This window comes from Prosopis cineraria, unplaced genomic scaffold, assembly GCF_029017545.1.
Source record: "Prosopis cineraria cultivar Desert tree isolate PC_DT_omini unplaced genomic scaffold, ASM2901754v1 PC3, whole genome shotgun sequence".
In the NCBI taxonomy this organism is placed as follows: Eukaryota; Viridiplantae; Streptophyta; class Magnoliopsida; order Fabales; family Fabaceae; genus Prosopis; species Prosopis cineraria.
In genome coordinates, this window is record NW_026555334.1 from 1,497,808 (window position 1) to 1,524,224 (window position 26,417).

The 26,417-nt window shown below is 30.6% G+C and overlaps 1 protein-coding gene across 1 annotated transcript; it reads left to right on the forward strand.

The window, feature by feature from the left end:
- Positions 1-15,698: 15,698 nt before the first annotated feature.
- LOC129304743 (CSC1-like protein ERD4) lies at positions 15,699-24,543 on the forward strand. Its single transcript, XM_054944511.1, has 6 exons — positions 15,699-16,214; positions 18,170-18,321; positions 19,346-19,621; positions 22,221-23,065; positions 23,482-23,737; positions 23,885-24,543. Exons 1-6 carry the CDS (start codon positions 15,944-15,946, stop codon positions 24,260-24,262), a joined length of 2,178 nt encoding a protein of 725 aa, XP_054800486.1. The 5' UTR covers positions 15,699-15,943; the 3' UTR covers positions 24,263-24,543.
- Positions 24,544-26,417: the final 1,874 nt, after the last annotated feature.

Consider the following 26,417-nt stretch of genomic DNA (forward strand, 5'->3'; position numbering starts at 1 on the left):
TAAAATGATTTGCTAGTATGTTTAAAATATTTATTTGTTTTTGAGACATCAAATTTCATTTGTCACCTTTCATAAGTTTTAGGTGAATGTTGTGGTAAAGCACAAGGAAAGGTGCTAAAGAATTGAATCTGGGTGCTCATATGTCTCCTAGTGCAACGTATATCATCGTTTGTAGTTGTCATGACCTATGTTCTGCACACTTTACGTTTTGGGCCTTGAAATATTTAATTATGTTTTTTTGGGGTTGTGGCATGGGTTTTTATTAAGTCGTAAATCTTTTGAAAAGAAAATGGATGTCAGTTGGTGAAAAGATTGATTAAGCACGATTTTTTTTTTTTGGAATTTATTGATGAATGTTATTTTGTTAGTGTTAATCCTGTCATTGTTGGCATGTTGATATTTGCTGGGCTTGATGGCGAATTGTAATCCAATTTCTTTGCATATTGCTTAGGTTTCTATGAATTGTTTCAAAAAATGATGTTTGAAATATGGGGTTAGTACCTCACGGGCTGTAGATATGTCAAATTATTTTCCTAGTAATCATGGCAATTGAATACGCACTTGTCTTGTTAATTAAAAAAATTGCTTGTTTGGCTCTAATTACAAGCATTAGACCTAATTGTGCCTATACTTGTGAAGTTTTACATAGGAGGGGAAGAATGGGAAGAAATGAGAAAGCATAAGCCACCGATGTAGTACCAGAATCCTTTACAAACCACTTTTTCTTGGGCCAATTGAAGGACATGGCTGGTGTTAGACCTTAATCGGAGAGTGCAAAAAAGTGAGAACAACAGGGGAATTAATTTGACAGGCTTAATTTTTTAAGGTATAAAGACTATTTTTCCTCTATCTTTTTTAGAAAAATATTGAATGCCCTATACTGAAGGGTGGAGCAATATTCTTCTCTCTAAACAATTTGTTTGCGTGAGCAAAATTGTTCTTCTATCAAAGACACTTCTTTTTCTTTATTCTCTACTGTTGCAAAATAGTTGTGGTGTTCACACATATTAACACCAACACATTCTAACCCATTAGAAAATATATACAAATCTAATTTTTTTATATGATTTTGTTGAAATCTTTACTCTTAATTACGGCATCTAACTTATTTGGTAAAGTGTTTTTGATTTAATTGTTTTTAAAACTGTTTTCATTTTTTCTTTTTAAAAACAAAAAATAGAAACAACCTCAAGTTATTTTTATTTTATTTTCTTATTTTTAAAATGAAGTAATACTTGATTATTGAAAATTACGGTTGCCTTGATTAATTTCTATTATAAATCATTACCATTAACAGCTTATAACTATTAATATCAGTCTATTTTTTAATTTTAAAATTATTTTTAAATTAATATAACAAAATACATTTTTATTTTCTTTTCTTTTATAAAAAATTTTAAAAATTATATTACAAAATAATTTTTAAAAATAAAAAATAAAAATAAAAACCAAACAGGCTCTAAAATACCCAAACTATTGATTTGTCTCTCCCCCATCTTCGCGTTTGCATGATGTTCCTGGAGGCACTGGTTGTGGTGCTCATCACCCTATTGAACCCTATAGCGCTCATAAATGTTTATGAGAAATTTGGATAGTTCTCATTAAAAGTTTTATTTTTTTTATTTTTATTTTATATTTATTAAAATAAAAATTATAAAGATGTTAATAAATATTTTTGTTATCAATTTAGACAATACATATTTAATTTAAATAGTTTCAATTAATATTAAAAATTTTTATAAGTTGACTATTTAAATATATTTTGAATAGTATAGATTTAATATTAATTTTTTAAATTTTTGTACATTTTTATTTTAATAAATATAATATTAAAAATAAATATAATATTCAAGTACTTTCAAAACATTTGAGTTAAAATCTAAAGAGAGAAGTTTGTTGCCTTATCTTCGCAGTTATTGCAATTTCACATTGGCAATTCAACTTGTCATCAATCAAATAAGTAAAATAGTTGTGGTGCCGACACATAGCAAGACATTTTGACCCATTATAAAATATATATAAATCTACTTTTTACATGATTATTGTTGAACTCTATACTCTTAATTACACTATCTAATTTTTATAAATTAATTATTTCATATATTTTGAATAGCATAAATTAAATATTAAATTTTAAAAATTTTTATTTTCCTAAATACAATATTAAAAATAAATATAAAATCAAGTTAATTTTCAAAAGTTGAGTTGAAAATTTAAGGGAGAAGTTTGTTGCCTTATCTTTGCAGCGGAGAAGGTTGACATTAATTACAATTCAACTTGTCATCAATCGAATAATTAAAACTGTACTCCTCCCGTCTTAAATTTTAAAAATATTTTGAATAAATTTTACATATTAATAAATGTAATTAAATATACTTAATAACTTTATTTTTTAAAAAATAAAAATAAAAACATCTAAAGATAACTTTCATTCCACATGGCATTGAAAAGAGAGAAGAATCGAAATAAAATGGAGATAAAGAAAAGATAATATTTAAAGAAGTTTTTTTTAATGAATCTTAACTTTTCAAAGTGTTTTATATTTGAAGGTATGAAATCTCTCCAAAAACATTCAATATTGAGGACCGAGTGAGTATTTGATTATGAAATCAGTTGACGATGGAAAAAAAAGGGGGGGGGGGGGGGAGATAACGAGTATTAGGAATGTGTAATTGTAGGCGTGCGTGAGGGCCGTATGGTTTGGGAAAAGTCATGTGAAAGAGGCAAGTGGGGAAGGTGTATCCACGTCGACCATAATCCACATCCACATATTTGAATGATGCTCATATGGACATAAAGCAATGTCTTCTGTAGGGTTTGCGAAGAAGAGCAAACCAGAGGTGACGAAGACATTGAAACAAGGACAGCTGTGTAGAGGCATCAGAGAAGGAAAGCGGTGAAGAGTTGACGATGAAGGAAAGTTGTAACCGCACGTGCTTTATAAATTCTAATTTCTAAGGTCCCACTTGAAAGATGAAACATACTTTGTTTGTGCGAGTTGGCATGTTCATGTGCATGTGCATGTGCATGTGCCGTTCAAATTGTTTAGTGCATGTACAGTAAAAGAGGTTCTATTTTACATGGTTGAAAGTTGAAACAATGCATGGTTCCACTTAGTCTATGTTGGCTATATTTAGTGGTCCCCTATGTGTGAATTTAATAATCTTGCAGTGGGTAGGTGCCTTTTAATTGGATGTAATACTTTTTTTTTTTTGGGCTTTTTTTGGGTATTGTAAGTAGAGACTTACAAGCGGATGGACGCTTCGGCAAGCTAAGTATGGATAAGTGTGTGCCTTTAATTAGTATTATAATTTATATTATTATGGGATGGGTCTAACCACTTGTAAATAAATAGAGCGTCATGAATGAAGTAGTGATGGCTCAAGTGACGAAGGCAATGAGTTTAGCATTGAGGAAGAAGATATCATGTCATCATCTAATGTGGTGCCATAACTTTGATTGATGAAGATGTAGGCTCTTTGTCATTTAATCACGAAATTGATTCATTAGAATTTATAGATGAATCTAACTTGAGTTTGAAAGAATATAATGACTGTTAGGTACATAAAGTACAATTCAGATGAAATTTATCAAGATTATATGTTTGAATTTGGAATGAAATTCAACTCAATTAATTAATTTAGGAAAGCTATTAGAACGTATTTATTTCTCAGTGGGAATGAAACAATGTATATTAAAAAGATAGCGTGAAGAGTTGTATAAATTGTGTGCATTGTGATTGGTTAGTTTTTGTAAGTAAGCAAGGGGATTTCATGACATATCATTTGAAGACTCGTAATCCAAAACATACTTGTGGAACCTTAGTTCTAGGATGGTCACATCTAAGTAGATCTCCAAAAAGATTAAAAATAAGGTAAGCCTACTTGTTTTCTATTTTTAAAAACTGTGTTTTTTTTTGTTTTTGAAAACAAAAAAAAATTAAAAATTTATTTGGATAAGTGTTTTTCATTTAGTTGTTTTCCAAAATTATTTTCATTTTTTGTTTTAAAAACAAAAAAATAGAAACAACTTTAAATTATTTTCATTTTATTTTTCTTATTTTTAAAATACACTACATTTGATTATTGAAAATTATAATTACTTTGACCAATTTTTATTATTAATTACTGCTATTAATTGCCTGTAACTATCACTATCAATTTATTTTTTAATTTTAAATTTGTTTTTTAATTAATATAACCAAACGAATTTTAATTTTATTTTGTTTTTAAAAAAAACTTTAAAAACTATATTACAAAACAGGTACCACTGAGTTGGTACTTTGTAGGAGAGGTTATAGGATCGAACTCAGGCAGGTGCGCGATATGCCATGCCTCTTAGAATTGGATTATTGGGGAGGTTTAGGGATGGCTGTACTACCAGCATACCCTGTCTTGAGTAAATTGGATTTGAAAGGATCCTACTTTCTACCCTACTAGGGACACCTGAGGGGGAAAACTCTAAGAAGAAGGAGGGCGAACAATAATCTCTTTTGCTTATTCAAAAATAGCTTATTTGAAAATAGTTGTCTTTATTCAAGAATAGTGATTGTTCTCTCAAAGCTACTCTCGATGTGTTATTTTGTAACATCTTATTTAGGAATAGCGCCCATTCTAGAATAGCTTCTCTTATTCACAAATAAAGAACTTATGATCATCGCATACATAAATAGCTTCTAATATAAGCTCGATACTTCAGAATAGCCATCTCTATATTTTTTGTTAAGTTATTCTTCATTGCTTCAGAATAAGATAGCTTATTTCAAAATAAGCATGACATTTCATGCTCTGTTTTTATGTTTCCTTTTTGGGCAACTCTGAAATTTCATTGATTCTTATTCCTTTCACTTTCTAAGACTTGTGTTAGTCATTTAATTATCCTAAAATCATTTTAAACAGAACTTTAGGTTGGATTAAACTTTTATTGCTCTTATTCCAAAAATCCTTATTCTTAAATAGTTTCGTTCCTTCACAATAATTTCTCATCAAACTTTGTCATAGCATTTAATGCAAAGAGATGTTACTCTCCTTACTTGCTGTGAGAGAGAAAACTCCTTCGTAAAACACCATGCCATTACCCATGTTGTAGAAAATTTAAAAAAGTAAAGATGATGACTCTAACGGATCATTTATGAAGCCAAACTTTAAGTTGGAGCATTTATGAAGACAATAAAAAAAAACGCATACGAACAAATAGCTCAAGTTGTTTCATTTATTGTTTCACCAACTTGCTGAGTTTGTATTCATTATGAGTGAGCTTCATAAATTGTACATTACTCTTAGAGAGAGTATTTGATAGAAGTAGTTCATTGTTAAATTTACTCTGTTTGCCTCTGTTTTTTAGTTTAAAAATAGAGGATCCTAAACTTGGAGAGTTTAATAAGGGATAAATTATTACCTTTGTATGGGGGAGTGATTTAGACTTTAGTGTGAGTTTGAGATTATACTGAGGCTACCAAGAGCCTTAATTAATTTTGGTGGAGTTAGTAGAAAAAATATCAAATATTACTGGGGAATTGAACATAGGTTCAAGTAGTTGAAACCGAATTAGAATAAACAATCTATGCAAGTTTCTCAATATTTGTTCTTCTTTACCTCTTTTTCTCCATTATGCACCATAGAAGAGACTCTAGTAGTCTTACCTTAGTGTGGATTATCGATAAAGCTTGCAATACCAGAATCTGATAAGATTATAACTCGAATTTATTTATTTTTTGAATATTTTGTTTGATCATATTATTTGTTCATTGGTGATTTCACCTTTGCCCATTTTGATTCCCTACATGTCTCTTCTTGGAGCTGTAGCTAGCACTATTCGAGTATTTTAGTGAAAAATCAACAATCAACGACAATTATAAATTAACAAGGACATGTATTCCCATTGTTCCAATCTATACAATATCATTCACGTCCAAGCAAAAACATTTTACCAATCCTCCAATAACCATGAGCTTCTCATATGCAACTGCCAATGGACGATTGTGTGCCTGAATCTAGAATACAAGAATTGTCAAATCTCTATTCCATGCAAAGCCAATAGAGGAGACCAAGCACTACTATAGAATATCCTCTTATGTGACGGTTATTTTAGAAATTATTTGACAATTTTTAACCGTTACATAATGGGGCGCCATATATTTATTTGATGGTTAAAAACTATCAAATATTTTAAAGATTATTTGACAGTTATTTCAAGATAACCGTCAAGTAATCACTTAAACATTACCATATACTGCAGCAATACATTTGATGGTTATTTAAAAATAATAGTCAACTATTTAGTAATATTTGACGGTTATTTTGAAACAACCATCAAATATATTTTTGCAAATTCTGTGTGCCAAATACTTGACGGTTATCTCATAATAACTGTCAAATAAGTATACATACTTGACGGTTATTTCGAAATAACCGTCAAGTAAACTTATACTGGACGTTTCTATCTAAATAACCATCGAGTATTTATGATGTGTTTTTTTAAAAGTTAGGGGCTACTTGAATATAAGGCAATTAAATATATATACCAGCCAGCTAACAATGAAAAATAATGGAATCATTATTTATATTGAAATTACAATCCAAATATCTTTAATTTCCTATATCTACTTATACCCTAAACCTGATGTCATAAAAAATCTATAACTTTACCCACTTTACAAGTTAAAATTTTAAAATTAATTGGCCTCAGACATAAAATTGACCAAAAAAATAAATGTGTATACCAAAACTAATTGGGCTTAACCACTGCTGCTATCTATATGTTAAACACGGCCTGAACTACTTCTTTAAGGGTTTCCTCTATACGTGCAGCTGCATACCAAAAAACAAATGTGTATACCAAAACTAATTAGGCATCCTCGAAGTACTGTATGCAAAGGGTTATAATAAATTCAAGTTAATAGCTATCTAACAAAAGTTGTTAAAATTTATAATTTAAGTATCATTAGATTTAATATATTCCTTGTTAGGTAATATGGTAGGGGCATGGGTGATAATATCCTTCGAGAATCTCATCAAGCAATAACCACAATCATTACTTTGATCTAGCTGGAGTAGACATTGTGAAAAAAAAATTACATATCAATAAAATAATGGTTAAAAGGTCATGGTTTGTTAATTAAAAACTCAGCCTATTAGATTTGTCTTAACTATGACCCATGTCTTATAAGAGTTCAATGCCCTTAAGTTGGGGGAGAAGGTCTTATTGGTCACAGTACGATATAAGACCACAGCTTTAAGAAGGAAGTAAAAAAATAAATGTCAAAAATTCAATATATATGGATATTAAAATAATAATTGGTTCGTTAAGAGGATTGAAATACCAAATTTTTGGAGCAACAAGATTAAACACAATAAACATCCAATGCCCCCTAATAAGAAATAACAAGTGTTATCAAATAAGTAAATATAAAAAATATTTACTTGTACTAAAAGTAGCTAGAAAGTGGCTTAGCCTTGGTAGTAAGGAGCAAGAAATAAAGTATCATTGCTTGCTCTCCTATCCTTAAATTAATCTGAAAGCTACCTTGGTTGATCTTCAAGAGCTTCCTTTGTAATTCCATTATAGGCAGAGATATCGTGGGGATTAATCAGCTTGAATCTTGACTCAAGGCCACCAAGAACCACAAATGAGGTATAAAGTTAGCTTAGGTGAAAAAATAACCAGGTTAATACACGCGTGTGCACACACACATATATATATAATTTAAGTAATTAACTGAGCATTATCGAAGAAATACCTCATGTAGAAGCTCATCAGACTGGTACTGGCCATTTTGTGCTTGAGAATTTCATTTAAAATTTCATCCTGAACAACTTCAAACAAGCATGGTCTTCCATACAGCTCATCATCAAAACTAATGATATCCCCAATCGCCACTTGATGAGCCATCCTCGTAGCCATCGCATATGTCTCAAGAGAGGTGCAGTACTTGTATTCTACAACTGGTAACGGTGCTGTTGGATATTGCGAAATTGTGGTTGACTCTTTGGTATGGCCCAACTTACCTTTTAGCTTGCTCTTCCCTCTCAGCTGCACAACAAAAAAGTTAAATATTTATAATTATATTATAAAATTATAAATAACTATTTAAACTGTACCTTTTTCTTTGAAGGCAATGGGTCCTTTGCCAGCTTTAGTGTTACCACTATTACAAGGCGGTTAGGCCATATTATTGCTTCCCCCACCGTCTGTGCGTTATCAATAGAAACAGGTAATGAATAGTTGGAGTCGATAGCAACAAGTAGAAAAACTCTAACATAGTCGGGCGGGAGGGGATGATTATGGATCATGTCCCTGAAAATGTTGTACACACGCCCTATTGCAACCACTCTACGTTTAGGAGTGTCTGCCAAACAATTGCAATCATTCTCGCCCTAATTAAACAAACAAGACAATCCGTTTCTAAAATAAAAATAATTAGACAAATTTATAAGATAAAATATATTACCTCAGGTAGTTTTTCTGAGAGGACTATGCAGCTATCTTTCTAACTAGGGCTAATCTCACCCAAAGTCTTCCCAGGGACTTGCCCTTTCAACAACATGTCAATTAATACTGCTTGGACTAGTGGTTACTGCTTCATAACAGCTTGCTCTTCTCTCAGCTCTTAAACCTCAGATGAAGAAGCTAATGTTTGCTTTTTTTATCTTGCTAAAATATTGCTTCTTTGTGACACTGAAGCCAACACCCCTGACACGGGTGGTTAGTAGTTCTCAATACTCTAGCCAAGATATCCTCATCTTCAAGAAGGTTTCCCTGTGAGACTTTCTGAGAGATGAAATCCTGTGTAGAGTAAATATGATTAGTTTAGATATTCATAATTAATTATTAAGTAATAGATAAATATAATACTTACAATCTTTTCAGTAACCTCCTTTACGCGGGGGTTGTCAATAATTCTTTCTTTATTAGTGCGTGCCAATGCCTAGAGCTTATGGCGGGATATGGTAACCTCTGATCCCTCCTCTTTTACTTGTTTCTGCTCAATGCCTGCATACCCCAACCTCCCTGCTCTATAAGAATATTCGTTCTTCGCTACTCTCTCCTTATTCTGAGCACTCAATTCCTTGACAAGTTAATAACAAAAAATTTTATTAGTACATACACTTACAATCAATAAATAACACCAAACTTGAAATTTAAGAAACACTAATACCTTGAATTCCTTATCACGCTGTAAGGCAACAAAAGTATCACAATCCTTTGTTTTACTAAGGGCTGTAATAAGGGAGGAACTTGAGCTACAAATTCAGCATCAAGATCTTTCAAATATTTTTATGTGATGAAATATCTGAAAGATTATAGTGCCCTCTTAGCCTTTTGTAGGAAAAATCTTGTCTACTCTCATCAATGTCAAATCCTGACTGCAAAATAAAATAAACAACATATCAGATGCATTAATTTTAAAAATAGTTTATACTAAAATATACTTTGCAAAATGTAACTCACTGCTATAGTATCCCAAACAAAAGCCTTCGTGGCTTTATCTACTTTGCACCATAATTTTACTGTGATAGGCACAGTAGTCTGTGCCACCACCCCAATACAACTTATAAATTTTGAGGATTTAATTGCTTGCCCTTTCTTGTTCCATTGCACATCAATTTTTTTCTTGCAACTCTTGTCTTTGTTACCTCTTCCATTATTGTTAGGCCCCATTGAATGATATTGTACTCCTGCTCTAGCTTTTTCTGTATACTCAAAACTTTAGTCGAATTTGTAGCTAAAATTGATGGAGGGTTATCAATAGACTTACTATTAGAAGCCATTCATCTGTAAAGGAAGACAATTAAATCAAACATTAATTAACTTAAACAAAATTCACATAATTAATTCAAACATTAATCAACTTAAATAAAAAGAACACAATTAATCAACTTAAACAAAATTCACACAATTAATTCAAACATTGATCAACTTAAATAAAAAGAACACAATTAATCAACTTAAACAAAAAGTTTCATCATTCAAGTTCTCATATAACTTAATTATAATCAATCAAGTTACCCAATAATAATTGATATAAAAATTTTATCCCAAAATATTCGGCAGCATAATAGCTTAAAAAAAAAGAGTTTTCTAGGTTTTTGAACCCTTTCTTTATTCAAAAATTTCATCATTCACAAGTTCTCATATAATACTTATACCCAATCAAATTTTCCATAGCAACAATTAATACAAAAATTTTATCCTATAAATTCAATATAACTCAATCATATCTAATCAAGTTATCAAACAACAAAATTAATCACCATCACCACAACAAGGGAAGTAAATTTTCAACAAATTCATATAATGCCCAATAGTAAATTAATTTTCATATAATCTTAAATTTAATTTCATAACTAATAAAGAAATAAAAACCAAAGCCTATATACATTCAATCACAAATCATAGTTCTAATGAACAAAAAATTCATAGTCCAATTGCTAATTCCAATCAACTTCCTAATTACAACCAATTGACAACAATACCACAAGGAAGAAGGATATGCCAACTTACTTAAGAGAGGTAGAGCATAAGGATGAAGAAGAAGAGCAGGGGAAGGAGGAAAGAAGACAACTTGCGTTTTGCACTATTAAAAAGCAAGTAGGGGAATTTGAAGTCAGATTTATCCTAAATACTAAACCCAAAAGTGAATTAAACAGATGAAGGAGAAATTAAACTTACATATGAAAGACGGAGAATGAACCCAAAACGCACGAAATGAAGACTTGGATGAACGAACAACCCACGAACCCTAAAAAATGAAACTCACGAGCAAAACCCAAGAAGAATCGAGTCTAAATCTGTGTTTTTGGGCAATTTCAGTGACGGAAAATGATTTTCGAGCACCCTAGGTGTGTTTTCAAAAACGTTTGAGTTGCAAAAATATAAAAATGAAATATTCTAGAGCGTAAATTTAAAAGGCCATACTTAACAGTTATTTCGTCAAGTATTCCTTACTTGACACTTGTTATTAAATAAATGTTAAATAAAATGCAAACATACTTGACGGTTATTTGTAAACAAGCATCAAGTAATTAATTTTTTTATTTTTTCTTTTAAACTATATATTTGACGCTTGTTTACAAATAACTATCAAGTACACCAAAATATACTTGACGGTTATTAACAAATAAGCGTCAAATATATTTATAAAAAAAATTAAATATGGGATGCAGATATATTTGACGGTTACGTCAATATAATTGTTAAATATATACTAAATACTTGACGGTTGTTATGAAACAACTGTCAAATATTTAATGTCTTTTTTATTTATTATTTTACACTTATAATTGTCAAATATAAGACGTTATATTTAGTTTATTCTGTTGTAGTGAAGTTTTATATTAAAGGTAGTTCAAGATTGAGTTCAAAACAAGGTGATGTTGGAAAAGTAAGCTTCTCTCACCTGCTGGTAAAGAAATTCTCATTGAAGCAAAAGCAAATGCCATTCCCGCATACCCCATGACTTGCTTTTTTTTCCCAGTTCAAGTATGCAAAGACCTCAATAGTATCATTGCTAACTTTTGGTGGGGACAAAAAGACAACGAACACAGAATTCATTGGCTTTCTTTGGTGTAAACTGTCTGATTGGAAAAATGAAGGGGGACTTGGCTTTAAAGACTTCATAGCTTTCAATAAAGCTCTATTGGCAAAACAATGCTAGAGACTTTTATCCAACCCCAATGACTTGTGGGCTATACTCGTCAAAGATGACCGATTCTCTTTGGAAGGATATATGGAAAATTCGAGTGCCTAGTAAAATTAAGCACTTCCTCCGGTGCTTCCTTCATGGTGCTGTCTCCTCAAATGAGAGATTATGGAAGAGAAAATGCGGAACCACCCCTCTATACCTGTGCTGTCTCTCCCAAGCTGAAACTTATGAGCATGTGTTACTACTTTGTGATTGGGCTCAAAAAGTCTGGTTTGCAAGCTCTTTAACTATCCGAATGGATGAACTACAGGTAACTCGTTTCGATAACTGGTTTTCTAATTTTATTTATTCTGACTACGCTGATGACTTGCACATTGCTTTGATTGCTACTTTAGCTTGGCATATTTGGAAGCATAGATGTTCTAAAACTTTTAAGGTAAGAGACTTTGTCCTGAAGTTGTAGTTAGAAATGCTGATAACTCTCTTTGTGAATTCGGGAGCTTTAATGGATGGCTTGATCATCTAACAATCCTTAATCAGATAACACTGACCGGATTAGGAATGAAAATTGGAAACCCCCTGATCCAAACTTTCTGAAAGGCAATGTAGACGTAGCTTTTCATTCTAATGCTGTAAAGGCAAGCGCAGGAATCATTTTCAAGGACAATATGGGCTCTATCATCTCCTTACATGGTGAAACTTTCTCAGGTACTTCCTCTTTCATGGTTGAAACACGTGCTGTCCTTAAAGCTTTACATCTCGCTGCCTCTCAAGGTATTGTTAGTCTGATTGTTCAAACAGATTGCAAACTTTTAGCTGATACGATCAATTTTGGCTACCAATGCCTAAAATGGAATTGTATTGTCTTCGTTAATGAAATCATCGGTCTTTTATCAACAATAAGTCTTGGTCCATGCACTGGATCACTAGGTGTGCTATCTTGGCTAGTGATTGGGTAGCCAAAGCTTGTTACAAGGGGTTTTGCCCTATGGGTTGGGATGTTAATCCCCCTCCCCCTTTGCTTTCTTTATGAGTAGCAAATTTTGATCTTTTATCCTGTGATGTAATTACTTCACTTTTGAGTGATGAATTTTGTTTGTCCAAAAAAAAAAATATCTCCAATTAATCCATCACTACTTTTTTTTAGTATTTGGGTTCATCAAATTAGTTTCTTTGTTAAAATTTATTCATCTAGTTGTGCGTGTTGGTTTCATGTTCTAAACTATTAAAAAGAAAAAGAGATTTAAATCACAACTCATGGCAAACAGCACCCGAACACACACGGTACAAAGACCCACTCTCGTAATGCAAAAAGAGGTTTGCAAGGATAAGGTTTACTTTTATTAAAATAAGGAGAAGAGGTTTAAATCACATATACTCCCATTGTTAAAAAATATAAAATATTTTTTAAAAATTTAAATATTTAAAAATTTAATACATAATATAATTATTGCCTTTTTTAAATTATCCTTTTTAATAATAACTTTATATTTATTGAAGGGTATTTAATAGAGGTAAATATGAAAAGATAAAGTTAGTTAAAAAGTAGGTAACTATTTTATTGAAAGATGAGATTTAGTTAAAAATACTTTACATTTTTTAACGGAGGGAGTAACTCTTTTGAAATTTTAAGTGACATTTAATTTGTAAAATTCAATCATGAATTCTCCTGGATTTTATATTTTAAATTTAGATTTTTTATTTTTAATGTAAATAATCTACACATCAACATGAAATATAAGAGATGATCCTTCAAATTTGCCTCAATTATCGATTTAATTTTTTAAATTTAATTTTTAAAAATTTAACCATTTAAGTTTACCTCAATTATTAATTTTGTTTTTATCGTTTAAAGAAGAGGTAATACTTTTAAGATTTACTAATATGAATAAGAAAATATTAATGATAGCCATGTAACTAATGAAAAGAAATGTAACTATTTAAATAAAAAAAGAAAAAAATTTAAAAATAAAAGAAAAAATACAATATAAGGGAATATCTTGATAAAAATTAAACTGATTAAAAATTATTTTTTTAATTTAGTTACATATACATGTCAAGTCATCAATATATTAAAAAAATTAATTTGTGCTTTAAACTAACATAATAATTTAAACAAATAAAAGATCAAAATAATAAAAAAATTAAATTTAAAAAACTTAATTAACAATTGATACTCCTCTGACTTTTATTATAAATCATTTGTATTAATCTCATGAATATAAATGTAAAAAATAAAAGAAATAAATGTGTATAAAATTTTAAATATGTTTTATATAAAAAATATATTTATAAGCTACTGTACGGCTTTTTATATAATATTTAAAAAATATTTTTAAATTTATTTTTCATGAAGAAAAAAATGATATCACTCTTTAAATTTGTTGAATAAATTTTAAATAAAATATTATCTTACTTTTTTTATAGAGAATAATTTAAAAATATTTTTTAAATATTATTTAAAAAATTATATTGTAATTTATAAATATAATTAAATAATTTTATAAAATATGTATAATGGGAGGGAGTGGAAAGTTCGAGGGTGTGAAAATTTCATCATCCTAAATTGTCAGAGTTGTGCATAAATAATTAATAAAGAATACGCTACCTCGTCATGTCCCATCAATTTTTTTAAGGGAAAAAATATGTTTCAACATGTCCATGTTCCATTAATTTTTATGTTTTTAAAATTTTTCTTAACTAAGAGAATCTATCGTCGACATCACTCTTCATGTCGGCATCGCCCATGTTGCATCAAATCAAATCCCGTCCCTTCTCTTAAAAACAAAATTAAATTAAATTAAATTATTTCTTTCTTTTATTTTCCCCCAAACTTTATCAACAGTCTACAGTGTGCTCCTTCTGAAGGAAGCGAGACGCATGAGACGATTCTCCCCCTCCCTCTTCTCATCTTTGATACCTCTTCCCAATTTATAATAATTAAATTAAAATTTAAATAGTTTTAATTTAATTTCTTAATAATAATTTTAGATATTATATTTATTTTTTTAATTTAATAATTTAATAATAATTTTATAAAATTAAACATGAGCCATCTAAATTTTAATCTAATAATAAGTGAGGAATAAGGAGGAAGAGGATGAAAATAGAAGAAAAGAAAATCTTCTTCTAAAACGAATACTCACACGGGCAAACAAACATTTGGATAAGAAGTCATGGCCTCTTCTAAGCCAACAAGGTGGCCTTATTCCTGTAAGTGGTAACAAGTACTTCCTTTATTTAAAAATATAAAATATTTTTTAAAAATTAAATATCAACAAATGTAAAATATTTTTAATTTTTTAAAGTATAATTATTATATTGTTTGTACAAAAATACCTTTATTGATGAATAATTTTATATTCATTATAAGGTATTTAATATGGATAAATATAAAAAAATAAAGCTAATTTAAAAGTAGGTAACTACTTTATTAAAGATGAAATTTAATAAAAAATATCTTATATTTTTAAATGTAGAAAATAATAGTTTATAAGTAAATTATATATTAAAATATATAAATTTAAAATAATTTATATATGATCTCTTTTTCTTTAAAATTTTAAAATTAATTTTTTTAACAATTTATAATTTTATCATAGGCTTTCCTATTCCTATTATTAATAGAAGATATGCAGCTTACATAGCACCTGCGGCAAACTAAGTTACCACCGCACAAAAGACATGTAGTAGGTTACTTTACCGTGTCATTTAATTTAAAGGCTAGCAGTTTACAGTTAAATTAAATTATCAAAAATTAAATTTATAATTATTAAAATTCAAAATCTATAAAAGCCAAGCTGTCCCACACAATGAAGGGAGAGGGGACTCTCCTTTCATTTTTTTTTTTTTTTTCCTCTTCACTTCTCCCATCTTCGCCTTTAATATTATTTTATTAAATAATTTTTGTTGTTATTTTTTTTCTTTTACTTCTCTCATTTCCATCCTTGATATTATTTATTTAATTAAAAAAATAGAAAAAAAAAGAAAAGAAAAGAGAAGGAGAGTCCTCTTTCCCACAATGACACACATCCCTCTCACTCTTCATTACTCTCATCTACCGCCATCACTGCCGCCAGCTCTGCTCCTCTCTCTCTCTCTTTCTCTCTCTCTCTCTACTCTAACGGTTTCCTTTTCCATTTCCTACGGTTACTATTCATCTCTTTACCCGTCCGTAGTTACTCTTTTAGCTCACTCTCTTGATTTTGGCTTTCTTCAAACTGAAACGACTTTGAAGGAGGAAGAGGCTGCCTGTGTCTCCTTGTGGTTTTGAGTTCTGGTAGCTAGAGGGAGACAGACATGGATTTCGCGTCGTTTTTGACCTCACTTTCAACCTCCTTTATCATTTTCGTCGTTTTGATGCTCCTCTTCGCTTGGCTCTCGGCGAAACCAGGCAACAATGTCGTTTACTACCCGAATCGGATCCTCAAGGGGATGGACCCGTTCGAAGGCAGCTCCAAGACCCGGAACCCTTTCGCTTGGATCAAAGAGGCCTTGTCGTCTTCGGAGAAGAACGTTGTCACCATGTCTGGGGTCGATACTGCTGTTTATTTTGTCTTCCTCAGCACCGGTATGTCGTGTACTTGTTCTTTAATTTTTTTTATTTGTACCTTTTTTGTTAATTTAAATTTATGCTGGTGAATTCTTTGCTCTAACAGTTCGATTTTAGGAATTAAAAGAAACAAAATTAGAACAATAGTAATGGTTATCATTTTATGTGAATTTGATTTGATGGTCAAAAAGCTTATCCTCTTACAAAGTAGAAAGGAGAGCAGGTGTGAAAATTATTATTTGAATTATACACAAGGTTTGTTTTACTTCTATTTTGATAAATCGTTTTTATTAACCAAAAAAATAAACTAATTAGAGGCTATATAGTTACTGTTGAAGCCTAATTTTAGTCTAAAGTTGCAAGTGAAGACCTGTGCTAGTTTTTTTTTTTTTTAAATTGATATATCTAAAAGGAGTTTCACATGTGTGCTCCTAAATCCTCTTGTCAAAGAAACGTAGTTTCAACACATGCTTAATCTATTTCTAATTTTTTATATTGTTGTGAGAATTAAGCTTACTCTTAGGGTGCAAAAAGCTGGTCCGGTGACATTGAGACAATCTTTTTTTTTTAAAAAAAATTGTAGTGAAGCCAAGCCAGAGCATTATTAGCCAGTTTGACCGAACTTGGCTTGATCATGTGATTATTTTTAAATTATATAACATTCAGTCAAGTACCTTCCTACAATAAATAATAAAAAGCAGAACAGCCAATGGCTTCTTCCTCTTAAAATACATTTATCAATTATCATCTTCCTATTTCCCTCTTATTTTTTTTTAGGTTTTTTTATGTTTTTGATTGTCGCTTGGTGAAATTTGATATTTATTCCCTGTAATTTTGTCGTTATTCTTGTTATTTCTCATCGAAAATAATCATGATCAAATTTACCAAATTTGAATTTATTTACGATTTGTTCGAATGCAAAGAGAGACTAACGAACCTTAAATCGTACTTTTACTGGTTCCATGACTAGTCCATATTTTCCCATCGCCATGCCTATCTGCAGTCTGCTCATCATTTATACATTAATCTCTTCCAAAAATTCCCCATCCTTCCTCCCTTTTCAACTAGATGAAGCTAAATCTATCACAAAAAAATAAAATGTAGCTGAAATGATCAATATATTTATAAAAGTTGTAAGAAGCCGCATTGTTCAAGGCCTTGAACAGTGTGTCTCTATTCTCACATTGATTACCTAAAGAAGGGATTGAGGGTGTATAAGTTCAAAGTAAGTCTTATGAAATTGACTTAAACTATTTTAATAGAAAGACAGTCTTATTATATACTCCCTCTGGTCCTTATTATAGAAAACTTTCTAGAATTATTTTTTGGAGAATATAATATAAATTTAAAAAATTTTCATTTAAATAGGCATAAAATTGGAAGTTATTCTATGTTTAAACAAAGTTAATAATTTAACTACATTTCCTTGGTTCTGGTAAGGTAATTGGAGGTGTCTTATAATGGAGACAAGAGGGATTGCCTTAATCAACAAAACGTATAATACGGTATCAGAGCCATTCGATCTAGGATAAAAAAAAAATGAGAGAGGACAAAAGAAGAAGAAGAAGATTGTGGACCCAAGACCTATGAGACTCAAAAAGAAGTACAAGCCTAGGCAATGAGAAGAAATGAATGAATGAAATATAAAGGCAAAAAGAAAAAAAAATAGTTGGAGGAATATTAGAATGTATTAAAAAAAGTTTCACATTAATTAACTAAACAATGGATATATAAGTTTAAAGTAAGTCCTGTCAAATTGGTTTAAGTTATTTTGATAGAAAGAAAAACTAAACATATACTTTAATTAACAAAAAAGTTAAATAGTCTTATGTCGGATTTTCTGCAAATGTATGAGACCCTCTATAGTTTCATATATATATATATATATACATATATATATTGACCTAGATACATTATGATTTTTAAATGAACTGTGTGTGTTTGGAGTGGTTAATAATGTTGTAATGTTGCAGTGTTGGGTATACTAGTTTTGTCTGGCCTTATACTGCTGCCTGTTCTGCTGCCTGTTGCTGCTACTGATAACGGAGTTAAGCTGAATGCACATGCAACCACAAGCAATGGCACTTTCAATCAGCTTGACAAGTTATCAATGGGAAATATCACAGTATGATCCGGTCCTCCACAGCTCTATCATACATTGAAATTCTCAAATATTTTTAGATTTCACTTGACTATATCTTGGGCTCCGTATGTTGAACTTAGTGTACAATGTGGCTTCTAGTTCTAGTAGCTTTTATTTATATTGATGATTATTCTTGATCAAATATCTTTTTACCCCTGAAATTTCACTCAATTTTCAGGATAAAATGACAATTTGGTCCTTAAACTATAGGTTTAGGAGCAATTAGGATCCTAAACTCATTTTTGGTGCTTTTTTATCCCTAAACATTTAATATCGTGGTGATTTGTCCCCTGCCGTTAACTTTAATTGTTATTTTTAGGCCCTTTTTTGTCATTTTCTAATCAACTAATTGTCAAAATTAAAGACAGTGAGAGATTGCCATGATCTTAAATGTTTAGGGGCGAAAATGCATAAAAAACGAGTTTAGGATTCCAAATACTCTTGGGCCTCTAGTTTAAGGGCCAAATTGTCATTTTAACCCAATTTTTTATTTGGTTCATATAGTTAAACAAATTCCTAATTGTTTGTGTTGTTAAAAATTTTAATCTAGTTACTGCTATTGAATGTTTATTAATGTGTGCTTCTAACTATGCATGATTCAAGTCATATCCTTTAGACATTGACTTCATCACATGCCATGCGTTCATTTGATCATGACATCATGTACATTAGCCATTTGGAAGCATTGAATGTTGAATGCATATTCAGAGTGATAAGATAATACATATGTTGACTTGCACCACTTGAACAAAATTTTATGGTACATTGTAGTGGCTAAATTATTGATTTTGAAAACTATACTAGACATGCAGTTGAAAAAAAAAAAAGAAAAAGAAATTGCAGCTACTCAACGTGGGACTTGTATCTCATAATGCCAAGTCTACATTAGACCTAAACTTCAAAAGTTGGGGGTAGTTTAGTCAACTTCAGACTATAAGAAACGATACAATGATTTCATTTAATATTTGCTCATAATAATAATGCAAAAACTACATTGGATGTGCAGTCAAAGAGTCCAAGATTGTGGGCATTTTTCATTGCCACCTATTGGGTGTCACTTGTGACGATATATCTGTTATGGAAGGCATATAAACATGTGTCGTGGCTGCGAGCTGAAGCACTCAAATCTCCTGAAGTGAAGTCCCAACAGTTTGCTATAGTTGTTAGGGACATACCCCTTGCTCCTCAGGGTCAGACCAGGAAGGAACAGGTTGACTCGTACTTCAAAGCCATCTATCCTGACACATTTTACAGATCCATGATTATCACAGACAACAAACAGGTTTGTATTTCTCACTGTCACGCTTGTTTATCTGTGTTATATATGTGTGTGATGGAATATGGGATAATGATTAATTAAGAAAAATATGTTTTATTTAAGATATAAGCATGTTAGGGTTATTTGAATTTGGATTTTATTCATTAGAATTAAGATTTATTATTTATTTTATTGTTATCTTAGATATTAGTATTTTTAAGATTAGATTTAGATTTAAGATTTGTGATTTAAATTTAATTTTTTTTATTTTATTATTTTTAGAGCTCTATAAATAGAGCTAGGTTTTTTATTTGTATTTTAGCTTTTTGAGTATTATTGAATAAGAGTTTTCAAGAATTTTAGCATTCTCCCTCCTTTTTCTCTCTGTTCCCCTCTTCCCTTCTTGTTTTACATCAATATGTATGTGAATTTTCTAGATTTAGTGAAAGATCAGTAAATAGATTAGGTACATTTTCTTGTGTGTTATGTGAACTATGAGGTATGTCATATGGTTTAGGGTTATAGGGCACTTTTGCCCTTTTAACTATTTCTTTAGAAGCATTTGATATTATAAACTTAAAAATGTTTTTCAATTTCTCCCTTCAACATTTAAAAATAACGCTCTGGGCATCTTGGAAAAAGTTAACTTTGGTTGCAAAATTAATATCGATTAAGTCCCTAAAATAATGGTTGGTCAAATTTGTATTTTGGCCTTTTACATGGATATGAAATAACATTTGTATCTTGTTATTTATATATAGTTAAGGGGACTTAATTGATATTAATCTTCTAATAGGATACTTATGTGTAACTTTATGGGTCTTCTTCTGTAATTTTTGAGATCTTTTCTTGTAATCTTTAAGTCAACTAATGGCTAAAGACAACTTTTTTAATGGTAGGATGCTTAATGCATCATTTTTAAATGTTCAAGAGGAAATTGCACCACTTGAAAGTTAAGGATATCAAATACTATTAAGCGAATAGTTAAGGGACAAAAATGTTCTTTAATCCTATTGTTTATAGCTTATAAATAATGCTGCTTGATATATATTTTGTTATATTTTTTATTATTGATGATTGATGATTCATTATTAATTGTTTGATTATTTATATATTGAGACATGAAATGTGTATTTAAAATAAAAGAGGGAGAAAGTAAGGAGTAATTGAACAGTGTAATTTGAATCCTTTATGTTAAGGTTTGTCTTAAGTAGGAGGAAGTTAAACACAAGAATTGGCGTCGCTAATACTCATTTTCTTTTTATATTTTATATTCACTCCGTTTGCTTCTAACTTCAAAGGATATAAATTTGTGTAAAGGGAAGATAGAGATCCCCTAATTTTCACCTTTTGTTTGGTAAAAGTTCAAATTATTTTACTTTCTATAGCTTAAAGGTAGAAACAGAGCTAATTGGCATCTCTGATTATCTTAATGATTAACAACAGAAAAGTGGGCTTTGGCCAAAAAAAAAAAAAGAACTGAATAGTGGTTACATAAGTAGAGGTTGAAACCCGACATGTCTTAAGATGTATCAGGATATCTGATATCTATCTAGATATATAATTTAATATAATTTAATCTAGATAGATATCAGGATATATATTATTAAATAATAATAATAATAATAATAACAAGGGAAAATTAATCATTTGATTCTTGTAATTTTTACTTAGTTGTAATTCAATTCTTATATTTTGACTTGATGCAACTCAGTCTCTATAGTTTTAAACATTTAAAATATTAGTTTTTATATTTTAAAGAATAAAATTTTGAAGATTAAAATTATCTTTATAAAGATTAAAAGTTTTAGTAATGTAAAATATTAGTTCCTAAATCTCAATATAAATTTAATATTTATAATTTTTTTTCAAAATATAGGGACTGATATTTTAAATGTTTAAAACTATAGTAACTAAGTTGCACCGAGTTGAAATTTTAAGGATTGAGTTATATTATGTCAAAATTCAGGAATTGAGTTACAATTAAGTGAAAATTGTGTGAGCCAAATGATTAATTTTCCTTCACCACGACGACGATGACGACAACAGAAAGTAAAGGGTTAATAACATCCTAAACTTTACATTATTGTATGAATAGCATCCTAGACTTTGAACTTCTGAAATGTGCAACACTCGCCTTAACTAAGTTGAAATTCTGAGTACCTGAAATCCTGTTGTTAAGTGGAAGAAAATGGTCATTATTTTTAATGGTTAAGATGATTGCCGCATTTGTGTGTAACTCGGCTTTACAACTACAGAAGTAACAGTCTTTTTTTCCAACTTAATGACAAGGTTTCAGGCACTTGGATTTTACAAGTTAAGGGAGTTTTGCACATTTCAGGAGTTCAAGGTTTAGGATGCTATTCGCAAAATAGTTTAAGGTTTATGATACTTATTAACTTGAAAGTAAATAATAATATTTACAGCAGTAACCTGTCTATAGTTTGAACAATGTTTTTAGTTCATGGTAATTCATCCCAATTTTTTTTACTCACTGATAATGTATCACTGTGGGCCATTTTTCATTCTCAAAATTACTTTTCCCCTCCTGTTTCTCTTGATACTCATTTTCATTATGTGTGTCAAATAATTTCTAATTTCATTCCATGTCTATGGTTAACAGGTGAACAAGATATGGGAAGAGTTAGAAGGGTATAAGAAGAAGCTTGAACGTGCTGAAGCAATATATGCAGCATCAAAAACAGCAGCCAAACCAGAAGGAACAAGACCTACTAACAGAACTGGTTTTCTTGGTCTTTTTGGTGAGAAAGTAGACAGCATAGGCTACTACAATGAGAAAATCAGTGAAACCATTCCTAAGCTAGAATCTGAGCAAAAAGTCACGCTCAGAGAAAAGCAGCTAAATGCTGCTGTTGTTTTCTTCACCAACAGAGTGGCTGCATCTTCTGCAGCTCAGAGTTTACACGCACAAATGGTTGACACGTGGACGGTTTTTGATTCGCCTGAACCATGCCAACTTATATGGACTAATTTGAAACTCAGGTATTTTGAAAGAGAAGTGAGGCAGTATGTTGTGTATGTTATTGTGGCATTGACTATATTCTTCTACATGATTCCAATTACATTCATTTCTGCAATTACAACTCTGGAGAATCTGGTGAAGTTACTGCCATTTTTGAAGCCAGTTGTGAAGATAGAAATTCTCAAGACAGTTTTGGAAGCATACCTTCCTCAGATTGCTCTGATAGTATTCATGGCTTTGCTTCCCAAGTTTCTGTATTTTCTTTCAAAATTGGAAGGCATTCCAACTGAAAGTCATGCAGTTAGGGCAGCTTCAGGGAAATACTTTTACTTCTCAGTGCTGAACGTTTTCCTTGGAGTTACCATCAGTGGAACCTTGTTCAGAACATTCAAGACCATTGAGAAGAACCCCAACAAAATTGTGGAATTTCTTGCTAGTAATCTTCCTGACAATGCTACATTCTTTTTGACCTTTGTGGCTCTCAAGTAAGACATTGTTCTCCTCTCTCTCTCTCTGTTTTTTTTTTTTTTTTACATCTCTTTTAGGAAAAATGACATGATGGGCACTTAAGTGGGATGGGAAACAACAAATAACTTGCCCCAAAAGTTAGCTGTTGAGGTGGGAGTCATATTGAGCATCTCATAGTACGCAATGTAGGACTTGCTATCTCGTCTTATACAAGGTTTCATCATGACATTTAATGCCCTTTAACTTGGAATAAGATATCATTTCCTTTTCTTAAAGTTATAAATCATGCTTTTTAAAGTTATAACAGTTTTCTTGACGTTTCAAGAGAGTTTCAACACACACGACGTTGTATCCTATCTGATATACATCTGCGTACGAGTACTTTTAGCTGAAAATCCGACATGACTGAGTTTTCTTCTTGTGTTTGTGTCAGGTTTTTCGTTGGCTATGGAATGGAACTGTCACGTATAGTTCCCTTGATAATTTACCATCTAAAGAGAAAGTTTCTGTGTAAAACTGAAGCAGAGTTGAAAGCAGCATGGTTTCCTGGAGATCTTGGCTATGGAACCAGAGTTCCTGCCGATATGCTGATCGTGACAATCGTTCTGTGTTACTCTGTTATTTCGCCTCTGATCATCCCTTTTGGCGTTATGTATTTTGGTCTTGGATGGCTTATACTGCGAAATCAGGTAAACTTCAAATGTGAATTGTCTATATCAAATCTAGACAACTTAAGTCTCACAGCTGAGCTGATCTCAAGATCTAAATCCAAGCACTCATTCCTACATTTGATTGTTTGTGTTATTGACTTAATTGCTGTGATCATCATTCAACAGGCACTGAAAGTGTATGTTCCAGCATATGAAAGCTACGGAAGAATGTGGCCTCACATTCATAACCGTATACTAGCCTCTTTGATACTATACCAACTTACCATGTTGGGCTACTTTGGAATCCAGAAATTCTACTATACAGGATTGTTAATCCCTCTTCCATTACTGTCTTTACTCTTTGGCTTTGTCTGTGCCAAGAAATTTTACCCGGCTTTTCAGAAGCCGGCGCTCGAGGTCGCGGCCCATCATCTCAAAGAAGTTCCCAACATGGAACTCATTTTCAGATCGTTTGTTCCTCCATGCTTGAGCTCCGACAAGGCGGACGATGACCAGTTCGAAGATGCTGTGTCTCAGGTCTCCAGGAGCACGTCGTTTGCTTGATGTAATTATCCAGTTTACTCGTTCATTGTTGTGTTGTGTATAGAACTTTGTTTGATATGTTTTATTAGGGACGATGGCTAGGTGTTGCGAAATCGGTTGTATCTCACGAGATCAGACCACTTTTATTTCAGTTGTTTGTCAGTCTTGTAAATTGCGAATGGACAATTAGAATGAACTTTTACTGCATTTTGTATGATTCATCTTTCATCATCTGTAATGGATGGAGAGGGCATTCTTGTATGTTCTCAATTCTCTTAGTTAATATGGTTTTGTTTTATTTACGAGTAATAGTGCACATGTTTGATCCTTACCATTTTAGATTATGATATTTACCGATAAGCTTGTAAAAATGGGGTGGGGTGTCAATGAACCAGAAAAATGATTTGAAATTTGTTGCTTTATATGTTCACTCCATCCATGGTGGGTGCGGGTGAATATTTAAACTAGCCACCACTGCAAATTATTTCCATAGCTTCCACGAATCGGATGTGCTGAAGGAAAGGAGATGTGGAAGCATGGAAAAGTCAGTGCTTTGGTCATTGTGCTAGAATTTACTTTGTCCCAAGTTCTTTAGCTTTTATCTTTTTTCTGGTCTTTAATAAAATTTGACTTTTTTTAAAAAAAAATACTATGTTATAATTTTGAGGCAAATTGACTTTCCTGCTATAAAAAAAATTATTTTCTACAATACTGCACTTTCAATAATATTTATCTAGATATTACAAATTTAAAATTTAGTCTGATTAGTATCGAGTTTCCAGCCAAGTTCTATTTAACATAAAAAAAATATTTGTCCCATCATCTCTCACTTTAGCCTTTTTTTTTTTTCGTCAGATATAGAATTTGGCTTGTATTCTATTTACTTCAAAAAGATTAAATATATATCTCATCCCCTCTCTTTCAGTCACGTTCTAATCAATTATCTAAGCAAAATCTAAATCATACAATCATTATTTCAACATCATTAACTCCATTAAAAACTAAATAATCAATTGAAGTTTCTAAAAACTCAAACTATATCAAACCTTAGGTTTTTTATCATCAAGAAATAAAAAACCAGAAAAAGTATGTGATTAAGAAAAATATTTAGAACATTTATATAATCTGAAAAAGTTTAAGATTATACTCAAGATATCTATTATGGAGCCCCATTTTTAAAATTTTGCTCACTTTCTACCTTAATTTCTCACTGTGCACGGAGCGAGAGGAAGATAGAAAGAAAGAAAGAGAAAGTGATGCGCATAGAAGAAGAAATGTGATTGGAAATGATAAAATAAGTTGGTTGGTTTCACTTTTCTCTTTTTTTTTTTCTTAAAAAAATCTTCTTCCTTCTTTTCTTTTCAAAAATTAATAATCTATAAACCCTCCCCCCACACACATATTATATAATTTTTATAGTACTTTCTTAACATCTTAAAAATTAAACTCTACTAATGTATTTTAATGAATACAATTTCTTTAATATTTATATGATTATAAATTTTTTATTTAGATTTGAGGAGTAAAAATAGAGATGTTATAATAATTTAGTGTCATTCATTACTATCACTCATGGTATAACATAAAATATGTTAGCAATTTTATTATTTTTTATTTATGATGACTTAGTATCACTTAGAACATCTCATTTAATGATTTGAGAGATTCATGGTGATTTATTTGGTTAATCCAAGTGTCTAATGTTATATTAGACATTAACATTTCAATTTCAATTGATTAGGGACTTCAATTTAGTCTTTAATGAAGTTAATGATATAGGAATAATGATTGTATAATTTAAATTTTGCCTAGATAATTGATTAGAACTTGATTGAAGAGAGAGGGGATGAGATATATATTTAATTTTTTTTTAAATTAAATAAAACTTGGGCTTGATAGAAGCCAAGTTCTATGTACGTTTCTGATAAAAAAAATTCTAAAACTCAATACTAATCAGGTCAAATTTTAAATTTGTAGTATCTAGGTAAATATTATTAAAAGTGTAGTATTGTGGGAAATAATTTTTTTTATAGCATGAAAGTAAATTTGCCTAATTTAGAGAATATGGTATTCATTTATTATTTTAGTTTTGCATATTAATTTTTTATTCAATTTTTTTTTCGAAAAGATATCATTGCAATGTTTAAATTTATATTCTCTATTTTCAAACGCATTC